Source organism: Poecilia reticulata, chromosome 11 (assembly GCF_904066995.2).
Source record: "Poecilia reticulata chromosome 11, P_reticulata-male-v2, whole genome shotgun sequence".
Classification (NCBI taxonomy): Eukaryota; Metazoa; Chordata; class Actinopteri; order Cyprinodontiformes; family Poeciliidae; genus Poecilia; species Poecilia reticulata.
Genome location: NC_088840.1, coordinates 28,993,358 through 29,011,959, shown reverse-complemented (window position 1 = coordinate 29,011,959; position 18,602 = coordinate 28,993,358). Strand labels below are relative to the sequence as shown.

At 44.9% G+C, this 18,602-nt stretch overlaps 2 protein-coding genes across 5 annotated transcripts in view; one reads left to right on the top strand and one right to left on the bottom strand.

Moving 5' to 3' along the window:
• Positions 1–301: 301 nt before the first annotated feature.
• Positions 302–5,501, bottom strand: zbtb22a (zinc finger and BTB domain containing 22a). 3 transcript variants are annotated; one of them, XM_081612816.1, is made up of 4 exons: positions 5,363–5,501; positions 4,052–4,274; positions 1,982–2,684; positions 302–1,286 (listed from the first exon to the last, which is right to left on the bottom strand). In XM_081612816.1, exons 2-4 carry the CDS (start codon positions 4,259–4,261, stop codon positions 427–429), a joined length of 1,773 nt encoding a protein of 590 aa, XP_081468942.1. In that variant the 5' UTR covers positions 4,262–4,274; positions 5,363–5,501; the 3' UTR covers positions 302–426. The 3 variants fall into 3 exon arrangements, with proteins under 3 accessions (XP_081468942.1, XP_081468944.1, XP_081468943.1); XM_081612818.1 differs by lacking the exon at positions 5,363–5,501 and adding an exon at positions 5,218–5,355; XM_081612817.1 differs by lacking the exon at positions 5,363–5,501 and adding an exon at positions 5,048–5,211.
• A 2,540-nt stretch (positions 5,502–8,041) lies between these two features.
• The window catches only part of LOC103473034 (sodium channel regulatory subunit beta-1), a 12,363-nt gene continuing 1,802 nt past the window's right edge, over positions 8,042–18,602 (top strand). Inside the window, exons 1-6 of one of the 2 annotated variants that reach the window (XM_008422955.3) lie at positions 8,042–8,189; positions 8,320–8,906; positions 10,709–10,881; positions 13,281–13,518; positions 16,422–16,563; positions 17,132–17,206. In XM_008422955.3, the coding sequence (XP_008421177.2) occupies positions 8,855–8,906; positions 10,709–10,881; positions 13,281–13,518; positions 16,422–16,563; positions 17,132–17,201 (675 nt within the window). In that variant the 5' untranslated portion in view covers positions 8,042–8,189; positions 8,320–8,854 and the 3' untranslated portion in view covers positions 17,202–17,206. The remainder of the gene's footprint in view (positions 8,190–8,319; positions 8,907–10,708; positions 10,882–13,280; positions 13,519–16,421; positions 16,564–17,131; positions 17,207–18,602) is intronic. The other variant, XM_008422956.3, reaches the window with a different exon arrangement.

Genomic DNA, 18,602 nt, shown 5'->3' with positions numbered 1-18,602 from the left:
CATAAATTGCTTCTTAAAAATGTACAATAAAGCCTAAAATACATAATTTATTTTTGATTAATTTATGCAAACAGATCTTAATTAAATATTCGGTTCAGATTTAATTTCAATGCGAATATATTTCTCCAATATATATTGGAAAAAGTAAAGATAAACAAATATACCATTTACTTTTGAGTACATAAATATGTATTTATATATGTAATTTTTTTAAATATGTGTAGTTGGTCCTTGTTCCATCAGTTTGGACGTTTCTTGAAGACCCTAGGATTAAAGGATTGAATACGTCACAGACAAAAACTGACAGAAAAACATTTTACTACATTTATTTCAGTTCAAATTAATAACTTATGTGCAAAAAGCAAATTAATTTCCAAAGAGGAAATTGACAGCAGAGCTCAGGATTCCTGCAGCCTTTCATCACTTTTAGCTCTCGCTGAATCGCTCGGCTGCTTCCTCCTTGAAGACGTGACCAACAGAGCCCAGATCCTGAGGCGGCGCTCCCAGGATGCCGGGAACGTCGCCCAGCAGTCCGCCCATCCCATCGTCCTCCACCTTCACCTGTCCCGCCGCCACAAACACTTCCCCGTCATCAAACCCCAACCCATATCTGTCCTCCAGCTGCGCCGCCGTGGCGCCGCCCGCAGAGGCCAGCCTCTGGCACCGCGCCTGGTGGCGCAGGAAGCTGTCTCTCCACACCACCTTCTTCCCACACAGGCTGCACTCGTAGGGCCGCAGGCCGCCGTGGGTCTTCAGGTGCTTGGTCAGGTGGTGCTTCATCTTGAAGGACTTGGTGCAGACGGGGCAGCCGAACGGCCGCAGGTTGAGGTGCTGCATCTTCACGTGGCGGTCCCGCATGCTCTTCAGCGTGTACGCCTTCCCGCAGTGGCACAGGTGGACCTTCCCCGCGTAGCCGCCGCCGCCGGACGCCGAGGACGAGGAGGACGGCGTCGGCGGGGAGGGAGGCGGCGGGGGAAACGCGGCGGAGGACGACGGCCAGTTCCCATCCGCCATGTTGAAGTCTGGGGACAGCAGAGGACGCTGGGAGACGTGTCCCGTCCCGTCCTCGATCTCATCGAACGAGCCGAAGCACTCCAAGTCTACGTCTCCATCATCTTCCTCCTCTTCGTCGGGCCAGGAGCCGCACGGCGGACCCGGAGCGCCCGGCCCGCCGGCAGGGACCTGAGAGGACGGGTCGTCTCTCTGGAGTCTGTCCTTCATCAGATCCAGAGTCTGCCTCCCAGCGGAACGCCCGCCATCCTCAGCGCCGCCTGGAACCCGAAGATCTGCAGGAAAAACAGGAAGAGGAGACGCTCAGAGCTGAACTTTGACCTTTAAAGGTATCATGTGTTTTCCAGGCACATGGTGCCATTGAAGTAACCATGTTACCTTCAGTTGTTATCAAAATGCTGTACATATCAAATATAACTTAAAAGACATTTGATTTGGTGGCACAGGGGCAAGGCACAACCCACATATTGAGGACTTGGTGTTCGCAGGTTCGATTCCCGGCCTGGAGACATTTGCCGCATGTCTTCCTTCTCTCTCATGTCCCTCTTTCCTGTCGAACTATTTTCAAATAAAGGCCACTAGAGCCAACAAAACCTTTAAAAAAATAAATTTGACTTCCTAATTTAACTCCTTGAAATTGGGCCGCTGTCTCTTTAAGAAGCTCCTGCTCTTTCTGAAGCTCCGCCTCCAGGAAGTCAGCCCAACATGGCTCCTCTATGAGCAGCTGAGTGGGGGAGGAGATTCATTTAATCTCAGAAATTTGAGGTTTTTGATGTTTCAGTTTTCTACTAGAAATTTTCTGAGGATTTGCAATTTTTTCTTTTCAAACCCAAAAAGTTTCTCGTCTTTTCTAGAAAATGTCTGAGATTAATCAAACATTTCTGAGTTTTTTGGCAGGAATGTACTCCTCTTTAATTTTCCTGTCGTGGCGGTCCGGATTCGCCGGTGCGGTTCTCCCTCTGGTTCTTACCAATCTGTGTGAAGCCGCTCTTCGCCTCCTCCTCTTCCTCCCCTACTCCTTCATCAGCCTCCGTTTCTCTCGTGGCGTTCCTCCTCTTCTCCTGGGTCTCCTCTCCGCGCTGCTGGAACCGGACTTTCTGCCTTGGCGCCTCGGCAGCCGGAACCGCGCCCAGGTACCGGCCGCTCTGGCCGGGTCCGTCGTGTCCCGACGGGCCCGGTTTGGCCGGGCTCGTGATCCATTCCTCCTGGCAGCCGGGCGGCTCTCGTTCCGGGTAACTTGGGAGTCCGTCCAGCTGGGAGTCGGCCGGGTTCTGCTCGGAGGACGGCCGCGCCCGGGTCCACCTCGCCTCCTGCTGCGGCCGCCGCCACGTCGCCAGCGGCGGCAGCGCGTCCGGCTTCCTGTCCCTGCGGCGGCCTTCTCGCTCGGCGTACAGGCACTCAGTGCTGCTGGGCGACTGCTGGCGGGACGCCGACCCGGCCGCCGACCCGGCCGCGGCGCCGGGCTCCGCCGACGGACGCGGCCGCTTCAGGATCTCGGTGCATTTGTCGACGATGTGCCACATCTGGAGGAAGCTGGCCACGGTGACGTAGTTGACGATGTCGTCGTGGATGATGCTCAGCTGGCCGGTGTAGGCAGAACTCAGGACACTCTGGAAGGCGACCGGGTCCAAGACGGAGGGAAGCGACACCGTCGTTACGTTCTTCAGCAACACCTGAGAGAAAAACACCTGGTTACAGATCGTCACAGGCAGGGCGGGCTCCCCCAGCGCATCCTAAGCCTGGCGGGCCACCAGGCTCTACGAGCTCAGGCTAAGTTTTTAGTTTTTGTTTTTAGACCTGAAGCTTCGGTATTGTTAACCGTAACTGTGTGACATTTTCAAAATTCCTTCTTTAACTCAAAAACCACCAAGATCAGCAAGTTTTCCGGGAGAATCCCTGACAAGTCAACGATTGACGATTAAAGTTGATCAAGTATTAATCAATAAGGACAACATTTTTCAAAATATAATAAGTAAAAAAACGGTGTTTTGTGCCTGCTGTATTAAATACTACATAAATAAAACAAAAATTGTGGTTTTTCGACATTATTACACTTTGATATATTTATAAAACAGCAGAACATGAACTTCTGGTGTTGCTGAATAAAAAGATAAAAGTTAAAAAGAATAAAAAGTGAAACACCAAACTGCTCATGAATACAGAAATACTCATAAGACGCCGTCTCAAATTCCTCTTTTCTCCATGAAGTGCATTAATTCATCACAGAATCGCTGTAATTTCTTTATGTTTCTGTTATTACATTATTACAACAGCACATTAAGGCCATTGGATGAAGAAAAGGAGGATTAAATGTCCACTAAAACACTCAAGTTTTGAAATTAAAATATTTTTAAAAATTAATACCATACCAACTTTATTTATAAAGCACTTTAAAACAACCACAGCTGATACAAAGTGCTGTACATTAAAACACAGTTTAAAAACAAAAACATACACTCTAAAACTAGATCCCGCAGGAGTTAAAAGCCAAGTAAAATAAATGGGTTTTAAGACGAACTTTAAAAGTGGACTATTAAAAATTAATAGAAAAAAACAAGATCATTTCTGAGTTTGAAAAGTCTAAATTTTGCTAAAAAGAAATTCAAAATTTTTAGGTTAATCTCAGAAATGTTCTTGAGAAAGTAAACCTGGAAATTTTTGAGTTAAAGAGTCAAAATTTTTGACTTTTGAAAACAATTTTCAAGTTTTTTTAGAAGATTTTTCAGATTAATCTCAAAACTTCTGCGTTTTTTGGCAGAAAAAACTCCCACATGAAACTGTTGGTTTTTCCTTCCTGTTCTGGAAAGGAAAGAAAAATCTGTTCCTCCGCCATTTTTGTTTTTGTATCAACTAGCTCCCTTAAGGATGACCAGCAGCTCCCTCTGCTGGATGGAGGTGAAACTACAACAGTAAAAGAGTTTGAGTGAAAGTTATTAATCAACTGGAACTCATTTTAATTTAATGAATCAATAACAGTCGACACCTGGGTGTCTTTTCACGCTCAGGTGAGAAACGAGTCAGCGAACACGAAGGAACCCACCTGGTCGTGGAAGTAAGGCGAGGATGCAGCGAGGACGCAGCGATGGGCCCTGAACACCTGACCTTGAACCTGGATGGAAAGGTCGCACAGCCGGCCTTCCTCACGCTGCCGGTTCAGGTTGTCCAGAACGGCAGCGCGGACGCCGGGGAAACACACCTGGACGGTCAGAGAGGGCGGAGTCACGGCGGCGTCGCAGCAAGTCGCGTCCATGACGACGGAAAAACTACAAACAAGAAGCAAATATAAAGGGATGCTTTCATTCTCATGTCTGAGTTTAGTTTAACACATCTATATTCATGGGAATAATTAATCGGGAGTTTTTGCGGTCCAGCGTATCCAGTGTTAACGCAACGTCAAGATGGAAAGACATCAGCAACCTACGAAAGGTCAAAGGGCATCTGCAGCCATCTGAAGTCCATTAGTCCCAAGACATTGTGAAATTTTAAGATAAAAAGGTTTTTATTTAAAAAAAATTTAAATACAATTCAAAAAATAAACTAAACAAATGATGCAAAAGAAAATAGATTTTTAAAAATAGATTTAAAAAAATCTAAACATTCAAAAAAATTACTTCCAATATATTTTAAAAGAAGGAAAATTATTCCAAAAATTAAAATTAATTTTCTGTAAAAATACATTTAAAAAAAAATAAAACAAATATAAGTTAAATTAAGATACAATTAAAGTATTTAAAATAAATTATTCCAAAAACAATAAATTAAAATTAATGCTTTTTTTTCAATAAAAACAATTAAAAACTGAAACAATAAAAATGTAACAGAAAAATAATGAAATAAAAAACTTACAAACATTAAACAAAAGATTATTCCCAAGATAATAAAATGTTTTTTTTTTTAAAAATGAAGATAATTGAAAATATAAAAGTTTACGGTAATAAAAAATGCAAACCAAAAATAAAACAAGGTGCTGCTGTGGCCTAGTCAAAGTCTGGATCACAATCTGAAACGTCTGTCCACAGACCAGGCAGAACCTCACCTGCTGCAGGAAGAGGTTTTACCTGCAGGTGGACCCGGAAGTGGATTGTTTTGAACAACGCGGAGTTAAATTAACCTCATTTCAAAAGTTCGCAGCATCGGAGCTGCTTCAACACCGAACCGGGCTGATAATATGATTTCCGACTGAAGGTTCGGGTTCTGTCAGATCACCTGTTCGGTCTCCGAGAGCCTGTGGACGTTTAATGGTTTACTTTATTGTTATTTACAGCCTGGTTCCGCTTCAGCCATTCGTTCCCACTTCCTGGTTTATGCTAACCCGTTAGCCGCTAGCTGCTAGCTCCGTTAGCCTTGTTACCTTTGATTGTTTCTTCGATTGCTGACGGTATTCTGGATTATTCCCGAAACAACGTCGCCATTTCTCACATTACTCTTTATGTTCCAGGTGTCAACTACGGCCGCCTGCTTAGGACAAAATACACCAAGCTAGTCCTACAGAAGCTGGTGCTGCGTTCAGTGTTACTGGGGAATAGAGAATTACGATTCAAATGTCCTCCGTTCACTTGTTAGATTAGAACAAGAACAACTCGGGATAGTTGACAACTGGATTTGATAAGTTAATGTTAAAATGTTGCTGCACGTTGACAATTAAAGTATATAGCACAGTTAATGATTACATCCATGTAAAAACGTAGTTTCTTTTTAATCAAACTTGGCGTGTAAAGCTAACAAGTTGCGGTATGTTTTAATTTAGTGACTCAAAATGTCTATATAATATAATCCTAGACTGTCCACCCTAATTGTCATCCAGGGCGACCGCAGTGCTCCATTTTAAACGTTTACTTCAAGATGATAATAGAAATTCCGGGATCACGTGAACGCAGCATAACGGTCCACTCTGAGCTGAAGCGGCGTTTAAAGCGGAGAGAGAAACTGACGTCATTACAGCCGGAAACACGTCGGGGCGTAAAACTGCTTTACTGAATATGTTACCTGACATTTCTGTTTAAAATATCATATTTTATTGACGTAATACTCTGATGTTCTGAGGGGTTTTATTATTTATGAGTCAGAAACGTCAAAACTACAAGAAATAAAGGTTTTAAATATCTGTGTGATGAATATAATACATTTGTTTTACTTTCTGAAATGAGGACAAAAACACAGTTGCACTGATTTTCTGAGGACAAAGGCATAAAACTACGAGGTATGCATAAACTAAATATTATCCAAAGTAAACATTTAATTTTCAAAACTAAATATTGAGCTCAGACCTATCTTGCTAATTATATTTTGTAAATATAGATATTGTACATAGTTAGGAATTATGAGATAAATATTTAGTGATCCACCTAAATATTGAATTTGTTGTTAACTATTTAGTTAGCACGTTAACTAGCTATTTAGAAAGCTTGCAAGCTTTCTAAATAGCTAGTTTAGAACTAGCTTTGCTAGTTAGCAAGCTTTCTAAATAGCTATTTAGCTTTCTAAACTAGCTATTTAGAAACTAGCTATTTAGAAACTAGCTAGTTACCAGGCTTTCTAACTAGCTAGTTAGCCAGCTATTTAGAAAGCTTGCTAACTAGCTAGTTAGTAAGCTATTTAGAAAACTTGCTAACTAGCTAGTTAGCAAGCTATATAGAAAGCTTGCTAACTAGCTAGTTAGTACGCTATTTAGAAAGCTCGCTAACTAGCTAGTTAGCAAAATAGCTGGCTAACTAGCTAGTTAGAAAGCTTTCTATATAGCTTGCTAACTAGCTAGTTACCAAGCTTTCTAACTAGCTAGTTCGCCAGCTATTTAGTTAGCAAGCTATATAGAAAGATATAAATTATCTTTCTATTTCTATAGAAACACAGACACACACACACACACAGACACACACACACACACAGACACACACACACACACACACACACACACACACACACACACACACACACACACAGACACACACACACAGACACACACACACACACACAGACACACACACACAGACACACACACACACACACACACACACACACAGACACACAGACACACACACACACACACACACACACACACAGACACACACACACACACACACACACACACACACACACACACACACAGACACACACACACACAGACACACACACACACAGACACACACACACAGACACACACACAGACACACACACTCACACACACACACACAGACACACACACACACAGACACTCACACACACAGACACACACACACACACACACACACACACACACACACACACACTCACACACACACACACACACACACAGACACTCACACACACAGACACACACACACACAGACACTCACACACAGACACACACACACACAGACACTCACACACACAGACACACACAGACTGCAGCTGTGTTAAAAACCATAAATCTGAATCAGACAGAAACAGATGGTTTGTTTTTATTAGTTTGTTTTTATTAGTTTCAGTGTTTTTCCATATTTTCATATCAAAATTCACAATAAAGAGAAACAGAGACGAGGCTGAAGTTGGCTTCCGATTGGAGGCTAAAGGGCGATTCCGCTTAATTTCCCTTCACCTTGAGCTTCTTTAATGTCCTCTGGTTTAAAAACACCTGGACTCTTCAACCCTGATCTAGAATATTCTACACTATTAGCAGAACGTTCAAAACCCAGCTTGTGGTTTATGAAACATTTATTTAAACACTGGAAAGTACATTTCAAAATACTCTAAACAAAAAAGACTGGAGGGTATGGTGGCGACTCAGCTGCGCTTTTAATCTAATTTTGATAACATTTATTCCCCCTTGTATTCATCCCAGCGCCATTCTTGCTCTTTAATGGGTGAAACGGTGAAAATACTGAAGTTTCTCAGCTATCAGCTGAAATATGGTGGAAAATGCTGAAATATCCCTTTAAGCAACTTCCTCAGAAAATAGAGATTGTCCAGATCCCAAAGTGGGTTTAAAATGTTTTCCAATAGTGTGGAGTAATCCCGTCCGGGTTTGAGTCATTAAAGAAGGGAGAGAGGGAAATTAGGCGGAATCGCCCTTTAACAATTCTCCGAGTCGGACGCCAACTTCATCTTCGGAAAACACGAACACGGCCGATGTCCGTCTCAGCTGTGGGCTCGTCATTGTCCCGTTAACTCCGTGGAAACGCGTCCGTGGGAGCCTCGCGGAGGTCTGATCACACCTGAGCTCAAAAAACCTCCCGCGCGCGCTCATCGCGCATCACCTTGCTGACGCGCGCGCGCGCACGCGGCGGGTCGTTTCTTTTATTATTTCTTTATTTTTTTATTTTTTTACCGCAGTGCATCTGCAGCATCCTGCGTGACAACAGGAGCCGCTGCGGCGTCAGAGACGCAGGAGCTGAGAGAGAGAGAGAGAGCGAGCCTTCCCTCCCTGCCGCGGCCGCCTATGCGATGCCAGCGCGGCGGAACCAGCGCGTCCAGGAGCCGCGGGTCAGCAGCGGATAGGTCCGTCCGGGGAGCGCGCCGCCGCCGCGTTTCGGGGCTCCGCGGGACCGAACTGGAGGCCCGTGATCCAGCCCGTCTCACCTCAGCCCGCAGCATCGGACAGGTGGGGGACAGTCAGCGGCTGAGCTGCACATTTAAAGGCGCATTTCTCGTTGTGAGGCTCTGATGACCCGCTAGACCTCCGGGCCCGAAGCGCGCGGCTCAGGAAGGACGCTGCGCGGCTGCAGCGGTCGCTTTCAGCCAGAAACCGACGGGAAGCTGCTGCAGACCGGAGCCAAAGAGCAGAAACGTTTCTCCGGTTGTCTCCGCCCTCACCGGACGGGCTCCGTCCTTCAACCCGAACCAGGTAGATCCAGGTGGAGCCGGCATCATGGCGGCCGAGGCCCCCCTGCTGCTCATCGCTCTGCTCTGCGGCCTGCTCGGTGAGTCCCGCTGCACTGTAAAAACAGAATATTCACACCGGTGAGCTTGAAATGAGACAAAAACATGAGTTTGTTTTCAGCCAGTGATTAAACCTTAAACCTGCATTATGTGACGTTTATTAAAATGTTTTACATGTTAGTTAAAACTGCCAGCTTGTTGTGAGACAGATAAACATCGATCTCCTCTCTGGGGAAATGGACCAAAAGCAACCAATCAGAGCCAGGGGGCGGGACTTGGCGCTGTCAATCAACCTATTGTAACGGCGCTAATGGCAGAGAAACAACTTACAGGAAAACCGCTGACCTGCTGTCATCGGTGGCTATGCTAACTAGCCTAGCATAGGATGAGAAAGCACTAGCATAGCCTCTGGGGAATGCTATGCTAACTAGCCTAGCATAGGATGAGAAAGCACTAGCATAGCCTCTGGGGAATGCTATGCTAACTAGCCTAGCATAGGATGAGAAAGCACTAGCATAGCCTCTGGGGAATGCTATGCTAACTAGCCTAGCATAGGATGAGAAAGCACTAGCATAGCCTCTGGGGAATGCTATGCTAACTAGCCTAGCATAGGATGAGAAAGCACTAGCATAGCCTCTGGGGAATGCCATGCTAACTAGCCTAGCATAGGATGAGAAAGCACTAGCATAGCCTCTGGGGAATGCCATGCTAACTAGCCTAGCATAGGATGAGAAAACACTAGCATAGCCTCTGGGGAATGCCATGCTAACTAGCCTAGCATAGGATGAGAAAGCACTAGCATAGCCTCTGGGGAATGCTATGCTAACTAGCCTAGCATAGGATGAGAAAGCACTAGCATAGCCTCTGGGGAATGCCATGCTAACTAGCCTAGCATAGGATGAGAAAGCACTAGCATAGCCTCTGGGGAATGCTATGCTAACTAGCCTAGCATAGGATGAGAAAGCACTAGCATAGCCTCTGGGGAATGCTATGCTAAGTAGCCTAGCATTCCCCAGAGGCTATGCTAGTGCTTTCTCATCCTCTTTAAGGCGGTTGGCAAAATCACCATCTACTGGAACATCCATCCATCCATTTTCTTACACCTTGTCCCTCAGTGGGTCAGGAGGTGCTGCTGCCTCTCCAGCTAACGTTCCGGGCGAGAGGCGGGGTCACCTGGACAGGTCGCCAGTCTGTCACAGGGCAACACAGAGACACACAACCATGCACACACACACTCACACCTAGGGGCAATTTAGACAGACCAATCAACCTGACAGTCATGTTTTTGGACTGTGGGAGGAAACCGGAGTACCTGGAGAAAACCCACCATGCACAGGGAGAACATGGAGACTCCATGCAGAAAGACCGGGAATCGAACCCAGAACCTTCTTGCTGCAAGGCAACAGCTCTACCCACTGAGCCACTGTGCAGCCTTCTACTGGAACAGTGTGGCTAAACATTTTGGTTATGCTAGCTGCAGCTTAGCAGAGAGCAGGGTCTTAGTGCTGATTGACAGCACTAAGACCCGCCTCCTGGCTGTGATTGGTTGGTTCTAGTTAGTGTTGTTTTCTTTATTTTTGATTTGTGTTTTAAAGTTTCTTTTAAAAAAATAGCCAAAAAATAAATATAGCTAAACATTTATTGGCAGATTATTTTTCATATGTTACAAATTAAATATTCCAACTGCGGAACCAGAACTTTTTCATCCGTATCGATGAACCTGAAACAAGCTGCCGTGTTTCTGAAAACTAACTTCTAAGTCAGTTTTCTCTGAGATGTTTTTGTGCCTGAAACCCGATGAGCTGCTTTGTTTTTTGATGCCTCTGGCTCCTTGTTAACGAAGCAGCGGCGCCGCGGTGCGACGGCGCCTGCGCGGAGGTGGACTCCGACACCGAGGCCGTGGCGGGAAAAGGCTTCAAGCTCGGATGCATCTCCTGCAAGAGGCGCAGCGAGGTGGAGGGCTCCGCCACCGTGGAGTGGTACTTCCGGCCCGACGGGGAGTCCGACTTCCTGCATGTGAGCTCAGACCCGAGGCTTTTACAGCCAGTGTGGATTTCTGTGTGTTGTGTGGTGATCAGACAAACCACAAGACATCAAGAGGTGGTTTCCGTTTATTTAATCTGTCAATCGGGAGATATTAGCATTAGCACCTAGCATGTGCTCCAGTTCTCCAACCCCAGTGGAACGAATAACAAAAGGGCCGCTAACGTACCCGTCAATCGGGAGATATTAGCATTAGCACCTAGCATGTGCTCCAACCCGATCTCTCCCCAGTGGAACGAATAACAAAAGGCCCGCTAACGTACCTGTCAATCGGGAGATATTAGCATTAGCACCTAGCATGTGCTCCAGTTCTCCAACCCCAGTGGAACAAATAACAAAAGGCCCGCTAACGTACCTGTCAATCGGGAGATATTAGCATTAGCACCTAGCATGTGCTCCAACCCAATCTCTCCCCAGTGGAACAAATAACAAAAGGGCCGCTAACGTACCTGTCAATCGGGAGATATTAGCATTAGCACCTAGCATGTGCTAAAGTTCTCCAACCCGATTTCTCCCCAGTGGAACAAATAACAAAAGGGCCGCTAACGTACCCGTCAATCGGGAGATATTAGCATTAGCACCTAGCATGTGCTCCAGTTCTCCAACCCCAGTGGAACAAATAACAAAAGGGCCGCTAACGTACCTGTCAAATCAGGAGATATTAGCATTAGCACCTAGCATGTGCTCCAGTTCTCCAACCCCAGTGGAACAAATAACAAAAGGCCCGCTAACGTACCCGTCAAATCAGGAGATATTAGCATTAGCACCTAGCATGTGCTCCAACCCGATTTCTCCCCAGTGGAACGAATAACAAAAGGGCCGCTAACGTACCTGTCAATCGGGAGATATTAGCATTAGCACCTAGCATGTGCTCCAGTTCTCCAACCCCAGTGGAACGAATAACAAAAGGGCCGCTAACGTACCCGTCAATCGGGAGATATTAGCATTAGCACCTAGCATGTGCTCCAGTTCTCCAACCCCAGTGGAACAAATAACAAAAGGGCCGCTAACGTACCTGTCAAATCAGGAGATATTAGCATTAGCACCTAGCATGTGCTCCAGTTCTCCAACCCCAGTGGAACAAATAACAAAAGGCCCGCTAACGTACCCGTCAATCGGGAGATATTAGCATTAGCACCTAGCATGTGCTCCAACCCGATCTCTCCCCAGTGGAACGAATAACAAAAGGGCCGCTAACGTACCTGTCAAATCGGGAGATATTAGCATTAGCACCTAGCATGGTCAATCGGGAGATATTAGCATTAGCACCTAGCATGTGCTCCAGTTCTCCAACCCCAGTGGAACGAATAACAAAAGGGCCGCTAACGTACCCGTCAATCGGGAGATATTAGCATTAGCACCTAGCATGGTCAATCGGGAGATATTAGCATTAGCACCTAGCATGTGCTAAAGCTCTCCAACCCGATCTAAATAATAGTTAGCATGCATCAAATGATATAAAGGTGTAATAGCAACTCAAATGAAAATATCCAAACACTTATCATTAATACAGAAGGAAAAATAAACATTTGAACAATATAAATGAAAGGATTACAATAGATTATAAAACTTGCCTCTCCCCAGTGGAAATTAATAACTTAATATTTATAATAGTCCTGGAGGACCCTGAACCAAAGAAGAAGAAAATAAGGCGGAGTTGGAGGACCAAACCTCTTATAGCAGACACAGAGAATCACAGCAACAGTCAAGTAGAAGCAGACAAATACATGAAAGAACACATTTTGTGGAAATATAAAACTATTAATATAGACCCAGTTACAGTTTGGAAGCTAAATGTTTAAGTCTGAGCTACATATTTAGTTTCCAACCTAAATATTAAATAATAATAAAGTTTTTAGTTCCAAGCTAAATGTTTATTCTCCAAAGTAAATGTTTAGCTTTCTGGCTACGTAGCTTGGACCTGCTGATGGGCAGCAGTGGCATTTCAAAATAAAAGCTGGATTTTTAAACTCCGCTGCTGGTGGGACTGAATCTCTTATCTGTTGTTTACGTATGTAAAGCTAGTTAATTAGCTTTAGTTAGCTGGCTCTTTTAGCTTCGCTAGCACTTTAGCTAACTAGCTTGTTAGCTCCAAACGCTAGAAGAACTTCATCATTACTACTTTAGGAATTACTTTACATTTATAAATGACTAAACATGGTAAAATATGAATTTCATAAATAAACTGTCCACCTTTAATCCACCAGGCCTGACAGTCAGACTTTGTTTGGACCTTTTTGTCGTCCCACGTTCTGAAGAACCGTAATGAATCCGTCCCTTAGCGTCTGACGGACTCCAGCGCATGGAGTCTGTTCAGATGGGAGGAAAACCTGAGAAACTGAACCTAACGTCCGGCTCTGACTCTGTGCCAGATCTACAGCTACAACGAGAACGGACCCACCATCGAACACAACTTCTTCGAGGATCGCATCGACTGGAACGGCAGCAAGAGGAGCAACGACATCCAGGACGCCTCCATCTACGTGCTGAACGTCACCTTCAACGACTCGGGGACCTACCGCTGCTTCTTCTACCGCACCCTCACCTACGACAACTACGAGTACTTCAACACCGTCGACAAGGTGGTGCACCTGACCGTGGTGGCCAAAGGTACGGCGCAGTCAGAGAGCTGCACCGCCAGCCCTCTGTGGGCGGACAGGGCTTCATCTTTCACCCCCAAAAATCCTGAATTCAGGCTAACGGTGGAGCTAAGTTTGTGTTTAGCTCTTAGCTAACTTTATAAATGTTTAGCTCACCTGGTTTTACGTTCAATGTGTGCATTGAAGTTTTTCAGCTAGTAGCTGTTTTTATTCAAGCTCTTATTTTGAAGTATGTTAGCGCAGAAATTCCATTTCCTCTCCTTATTTTTATAATAAGTTTACTTGACCAAGTATACAAAAAACTAAAAATACAAAAGTTCATATAAATGAAATGTTTTGAGAGGATTTTTGTTCACATGGTTCAAGTTAGCGCTTACCAGCTACATTTTTAGCTTCAGCCTAAACATTAAATATTAGCTAAATATTTAGCTAATATGCAAATTAACTTAACGATAACCAGATGTGGACTACCAAAATATTTAGTTTCACAATAATTATTTAACTCCAAGCTAAATAGTTAGCATTTATATACGCTGGATGTTAGCATTAGCATTAGCTTCTGCTGAATACCATGCCGATCTAATCTTGGTTAGTATTTTAGCGTTAGCACAGCTAGCACTTTTATTTAGCAGAGTCCACCCCAGTCTGTCACCGTGGGGAGGCGAGTCCAAAGAGCGGTTCGGGGGCCATTTGGTCCGTCGGGATGATTTTGTGGGGCCCCTAAACGCCTCCAGGCGGTTAAAGAAGTGGTTAGACGTTTTAAAAATCCTCTTACAATGGAGAGAGCATTAGCAACGTTAACATTCCCGTTTTCATCCGGTGACTCCTCTACTTCAGGGAAATGGAAAATTATTAGCTTGGCTCCTGTCCTAATGGACGCAGATTGGAGCGAAGCTTGATCAGCAGCTTGTTTCCCTGTGTCAGCAAAGCGTGGCCCTCTTTAGCCGGGCTTAGTGCTGATTCAGAAAACACATCGTACGTTTCCCTGCAGCACAGGGGAACTGAGGGAGGAGCAAAGCTAACAGCTGCTAACAGCAGGGACCAATCAGAGGCGTGCACTTTTCAGGATAACGTCCCAAAGCGCAACCAGCAGCCCGATGGCCAGTCAGCCGGGTTTATAAATGTCAAACTAAACTAAATTCTGTTAGGAAGCTAAGTGTTTAGCTCACAGACTAAAGTTTTAGCTACAAAATGAATACATAAGTAGCCAATTATTTTCTTCAAAGCTATAATATTTAGGTCAAAGCTAAACATTTAGCTGATTTTCAAATTAACGTACCAATAACCGGAAGTTGACCACCATTTTTTTTCTTTCAAGAAATATTTAGCGCAACGTTTGATGCCGACAACCGGAAGTGGACTACCAAAATAAAAGCCTCCGCAACCCTTTATAAACTCCTTTCAAATCATCGATTCTTTTCTTGAACAACATTTCGATTTAAAACGAAGGAAGCGTCATTTTAACGGAAATAGTTCTTATAATTAGTCATTGAAAGTCTTGCAGTGCTAACCGGAGTTAGCATGTTTTGCTAGCATCAAGAAGCTGCTCTCCTGATCCGTGTTAGCATGTTCTGCTAGCATCAAGAAGCTGCTCTCCTGATCCGTGTTAGCATGTTCTGCTAGCATCAAGCTGCTGCTCTCCTGATCCGTGTTAGCATGTTCTGCTAGCATCAAGCTGCTGCTCTCCTGATCCGTGTTAGCATGTTCTGCTAGCATCAAGAAGCTGCTCTCCTGATCCGTGTTAGCATGTTCTGCTAGCATCAAGCTGCTGCTCTCCTGATCCGTGTTAGCATGTTTTGCTTGCATCAAGAAGCTGCTCTCCTGATCCGTGTTAGCATGTTTCTGCTAGCATCAAGCTGCTGCTCTCCTGATCCGTGTTGCTGTTTTGCTAGCATCAAGCTGCTGCTCTCCTGATCCGTTAGCATGTTCTGCTAGCATCAAGAAGCTGCTCTCCTGATCCGTGTTAGCATGTTCTGCTAGCATCCAAAAGCTGCTTCCTGATCCGTGTTAGCATGTTCTGCTAGCATCAAGGCTCTCCTGATCCGTGTTAGCATGTTTCTGCTAGCATCAAGCTGCTGCTCTCCTGATCCGTGTTAGCATGTTTTGCTTGCATCAAGAAGCTGCTCTCCTGATCCGTGTTAGCATGTTTCTGCTAGCATCAAGCTGCTGCTCTCCTGATCCGTGTTAGCATGTTTTTGCTAGCATCAAGCTGCTGCTCTCCTGATCCGTGTTAGCATGTTCTGCTAGCATCAAGAAGCTGCTCTCCTGATCCGTGTTAGCATGTTCTGCTAGCATCAAGAAGCTGCTCTCCTGATCCGTGTTAGCATGTTCTGCTAGCATCAAGCTGCTGCTCTCCTGATCCGTGTTAGCATGTTCTGCTAGCATCAAGCTGCTGCTCTCCTGATCCGTGTTAGCATGTTCTGCTAGCATCAAGCTGCTGCTCTCCTGATCCGTGTTAGCATGTTCTGCTAGCATCAAGCTGCTGCTCTCCTGATCCGTGTTAGCATGTTCTGCTAGCATCAAGCTGCTGCTCTCCTGATCCGTGTTAGCATGTTCTGCTAGCATCAAGAAGCTGCTCTCCTGATCCGTGTTAGCATGTTTTGCTAGCATTAAGAAGCTGCTCTCCTGGTCCGTGTTAGCATGTTTTGCTAGCATTAAGAAGCTGCTCTTCTGGTCCGTGTTAGCATGTTTTGCTAGCATCAAGAAGCTGCTCTCCTGGTCCGTGTTAGCATGTTCTGCTAGCATCAAGCTGCTGCTCTCCTGATCCGTGTTAGCATGTTCTGCTAGCATCAAGCTGCTGCTCTCCTGATCCGTGTTAGCATGTTCTGCTAGCTCATCTATTTTTGTTCAGTTTCATCCTCACCGCCCGTAAATCCCGTTTCCCGCTGAGGTTTCTGTGCTTCCCGCCCGCAGCCACCAGAGGCACCGCGTCCATCGTGTCAGAGGTCATGATGTACGTGTCCATCATCGGGCTGCAGGTCTGGCTCCTCATAGAGATGATCTACTGCTACAGGAAGATCGCTGCGGCCGGGGAGGAAGCGCTTCGAGAGGCGGCGTGAGTCCCACCATCCCTCCCTGCCTCCCGCTCGGACAGCTTTAACACGTTTTTGATTTAATTTAATCAGCTTGAAAGGTCACAAAAAGGTCGAACTGTGACGTCAGGTGGTAACCATGGTAACGAATCAGTTCTGATTGTTTAATAGGAGTATTTAAGAAAACATTGTCTGTAAATCTGTTTTAGCTTCAACTGGTACAGAATCAGTAAAAAAACTCCCATTAATCACCTTTAATTTCCAGTTATTAATTAATTAATCAAATAAATAATCGACAGATTTCTACAAATGATCAAACATTCACTAAAGGGGAAAAAAAAATCTTATTTAAAACATTATGTCAATTGTTAATTTGCTTTTTTTTTATGAATTTCTAATATTTTATGTAAAGAAAAACAAATTTTTTGTTAAATTTTGGGTGATTTTCTGCAAACTGTCCAGAGTTTATAGATTTTTTTCCATCAAACATGTCAGGAATAGTTTGTGTTGAAACCCGGAAGCTCCGTTTCTCACCTGTTCTCCGGTTTTCCTGACGTCTCACGGTTCGTGTTTCTCCCGTTTCTCCTGCAGGAACGCCGAATATTTAGCGATAGCTTCGGAGAGCAAGGACAACTGTGCAGGTGTGCAGGTCGGAGAATAGCACAGGTGAGACGCCGAGCTGAAACATCATCCAACACAAAATGCATCATCATAACTGAACTAAATTCTGTTAGGAAGCTAAGTGTTTAGCTCACAGACTGAAGTTTTAGCTACAAAATGAATAAATAAGTAGCCAATTATTTTCTTCAAAGCTATAATATTTAGGTCAAAGCTAAACATTTAGCTGATTTTCAAATTAAAGTACCAATAACCGGAAGTTGACCACCATTTTTTTATTTCAAGAAATATTTAGCTCAACGTTGGATGCCGACAACCGGAAGTGGACTATCAAAATAAAAGCTTTCGCACCCCCTTTATAAACTCCTTCTTTCAAATCATCGATTCTTTTCTTGAACAACATTTCGGTTTAAAACGAAGGAAGCGTCATTTTAACGGAAATAGTTCTTATAATTAGTCATTGAAAGTCTTGCAGTGCTAACCGGAGTTAGCATGTTCTGCTAGCATCAAGCTGCTGCTCTCCTGGTCCGTGTTAGCATGTTTTGCTAGCATCAAGAAGCTGCTCTCCTGGTCCGTGTTAGCATGTTCTGCTAGCATCAAGAAGCTGCTCTCCTGATCCGTGTTAGCATGTTCTGCTAGCATCAAGAAGCTGCTCTCCTGATCCGTGTTAGCATGTTCTGCTAGCATCAAGCTGCTGCTCTCCTGTCGTTAGCATTTTGCATCAAGAAGCTGCTCTCCTGGTCCGTGTTAGCATGTTCTGCTAGCATCAAGAAGCTGCTCTCCTGGTCCGTGTTAGCATGTTCTGCTAGCATCAAGCTGCTGCTCTCCTGGTCCGTGTTAGCATGTTCTGCTAGCATCAAGCTGCTGCTCTCCTGGTCCGTGTTAGCATGTTCTGCTAGCATCAAGCTGCTGCTCTCCTGGTCCGTGTTAGCATGTTCTGCTAGCATCAAGAAGCTGCTCTCCTGATCCGTGTTAGCATGTTTTGCTAGCATCAAGAAGCTGCTCTCCTGATCCGTGTTAGCATGTTTTGCTAGCATCAAGAAGCTGCTCTCCTGATCCGTGTTAGCATGTTCTGCTAGCATCAAGAAGCTGCTCTCCTGATCCGTGTTAGCATGTTCTGCTAGCATCAAGAAGCTGCTCTCCTGATCCGTGTTAGCATGTTTTGCTAGCATCAAGAAGCTGCTCTCCTGATCCGTGTTAGCATGTTCTGCTAGCATCAAGCTGCTGCTCTCCTGGTCCGTGTTAGCATGTTCTGCTAGCATCAAGCTGCTGCTCTCCTGGTCCGTGTTAGCATGTTCTGCTAGCATCAAGAAGCTGCTCTCCTGATCCGTGTTAGCATGTTCTGCTAGCATCAAGCTGATGCTCTCATGATCCGTGTTAGCATGTTTTATTAGCATCAACCTGCTGCTCTTCTGATCCGTGTTAGCATGTTCTGCTAGCATCA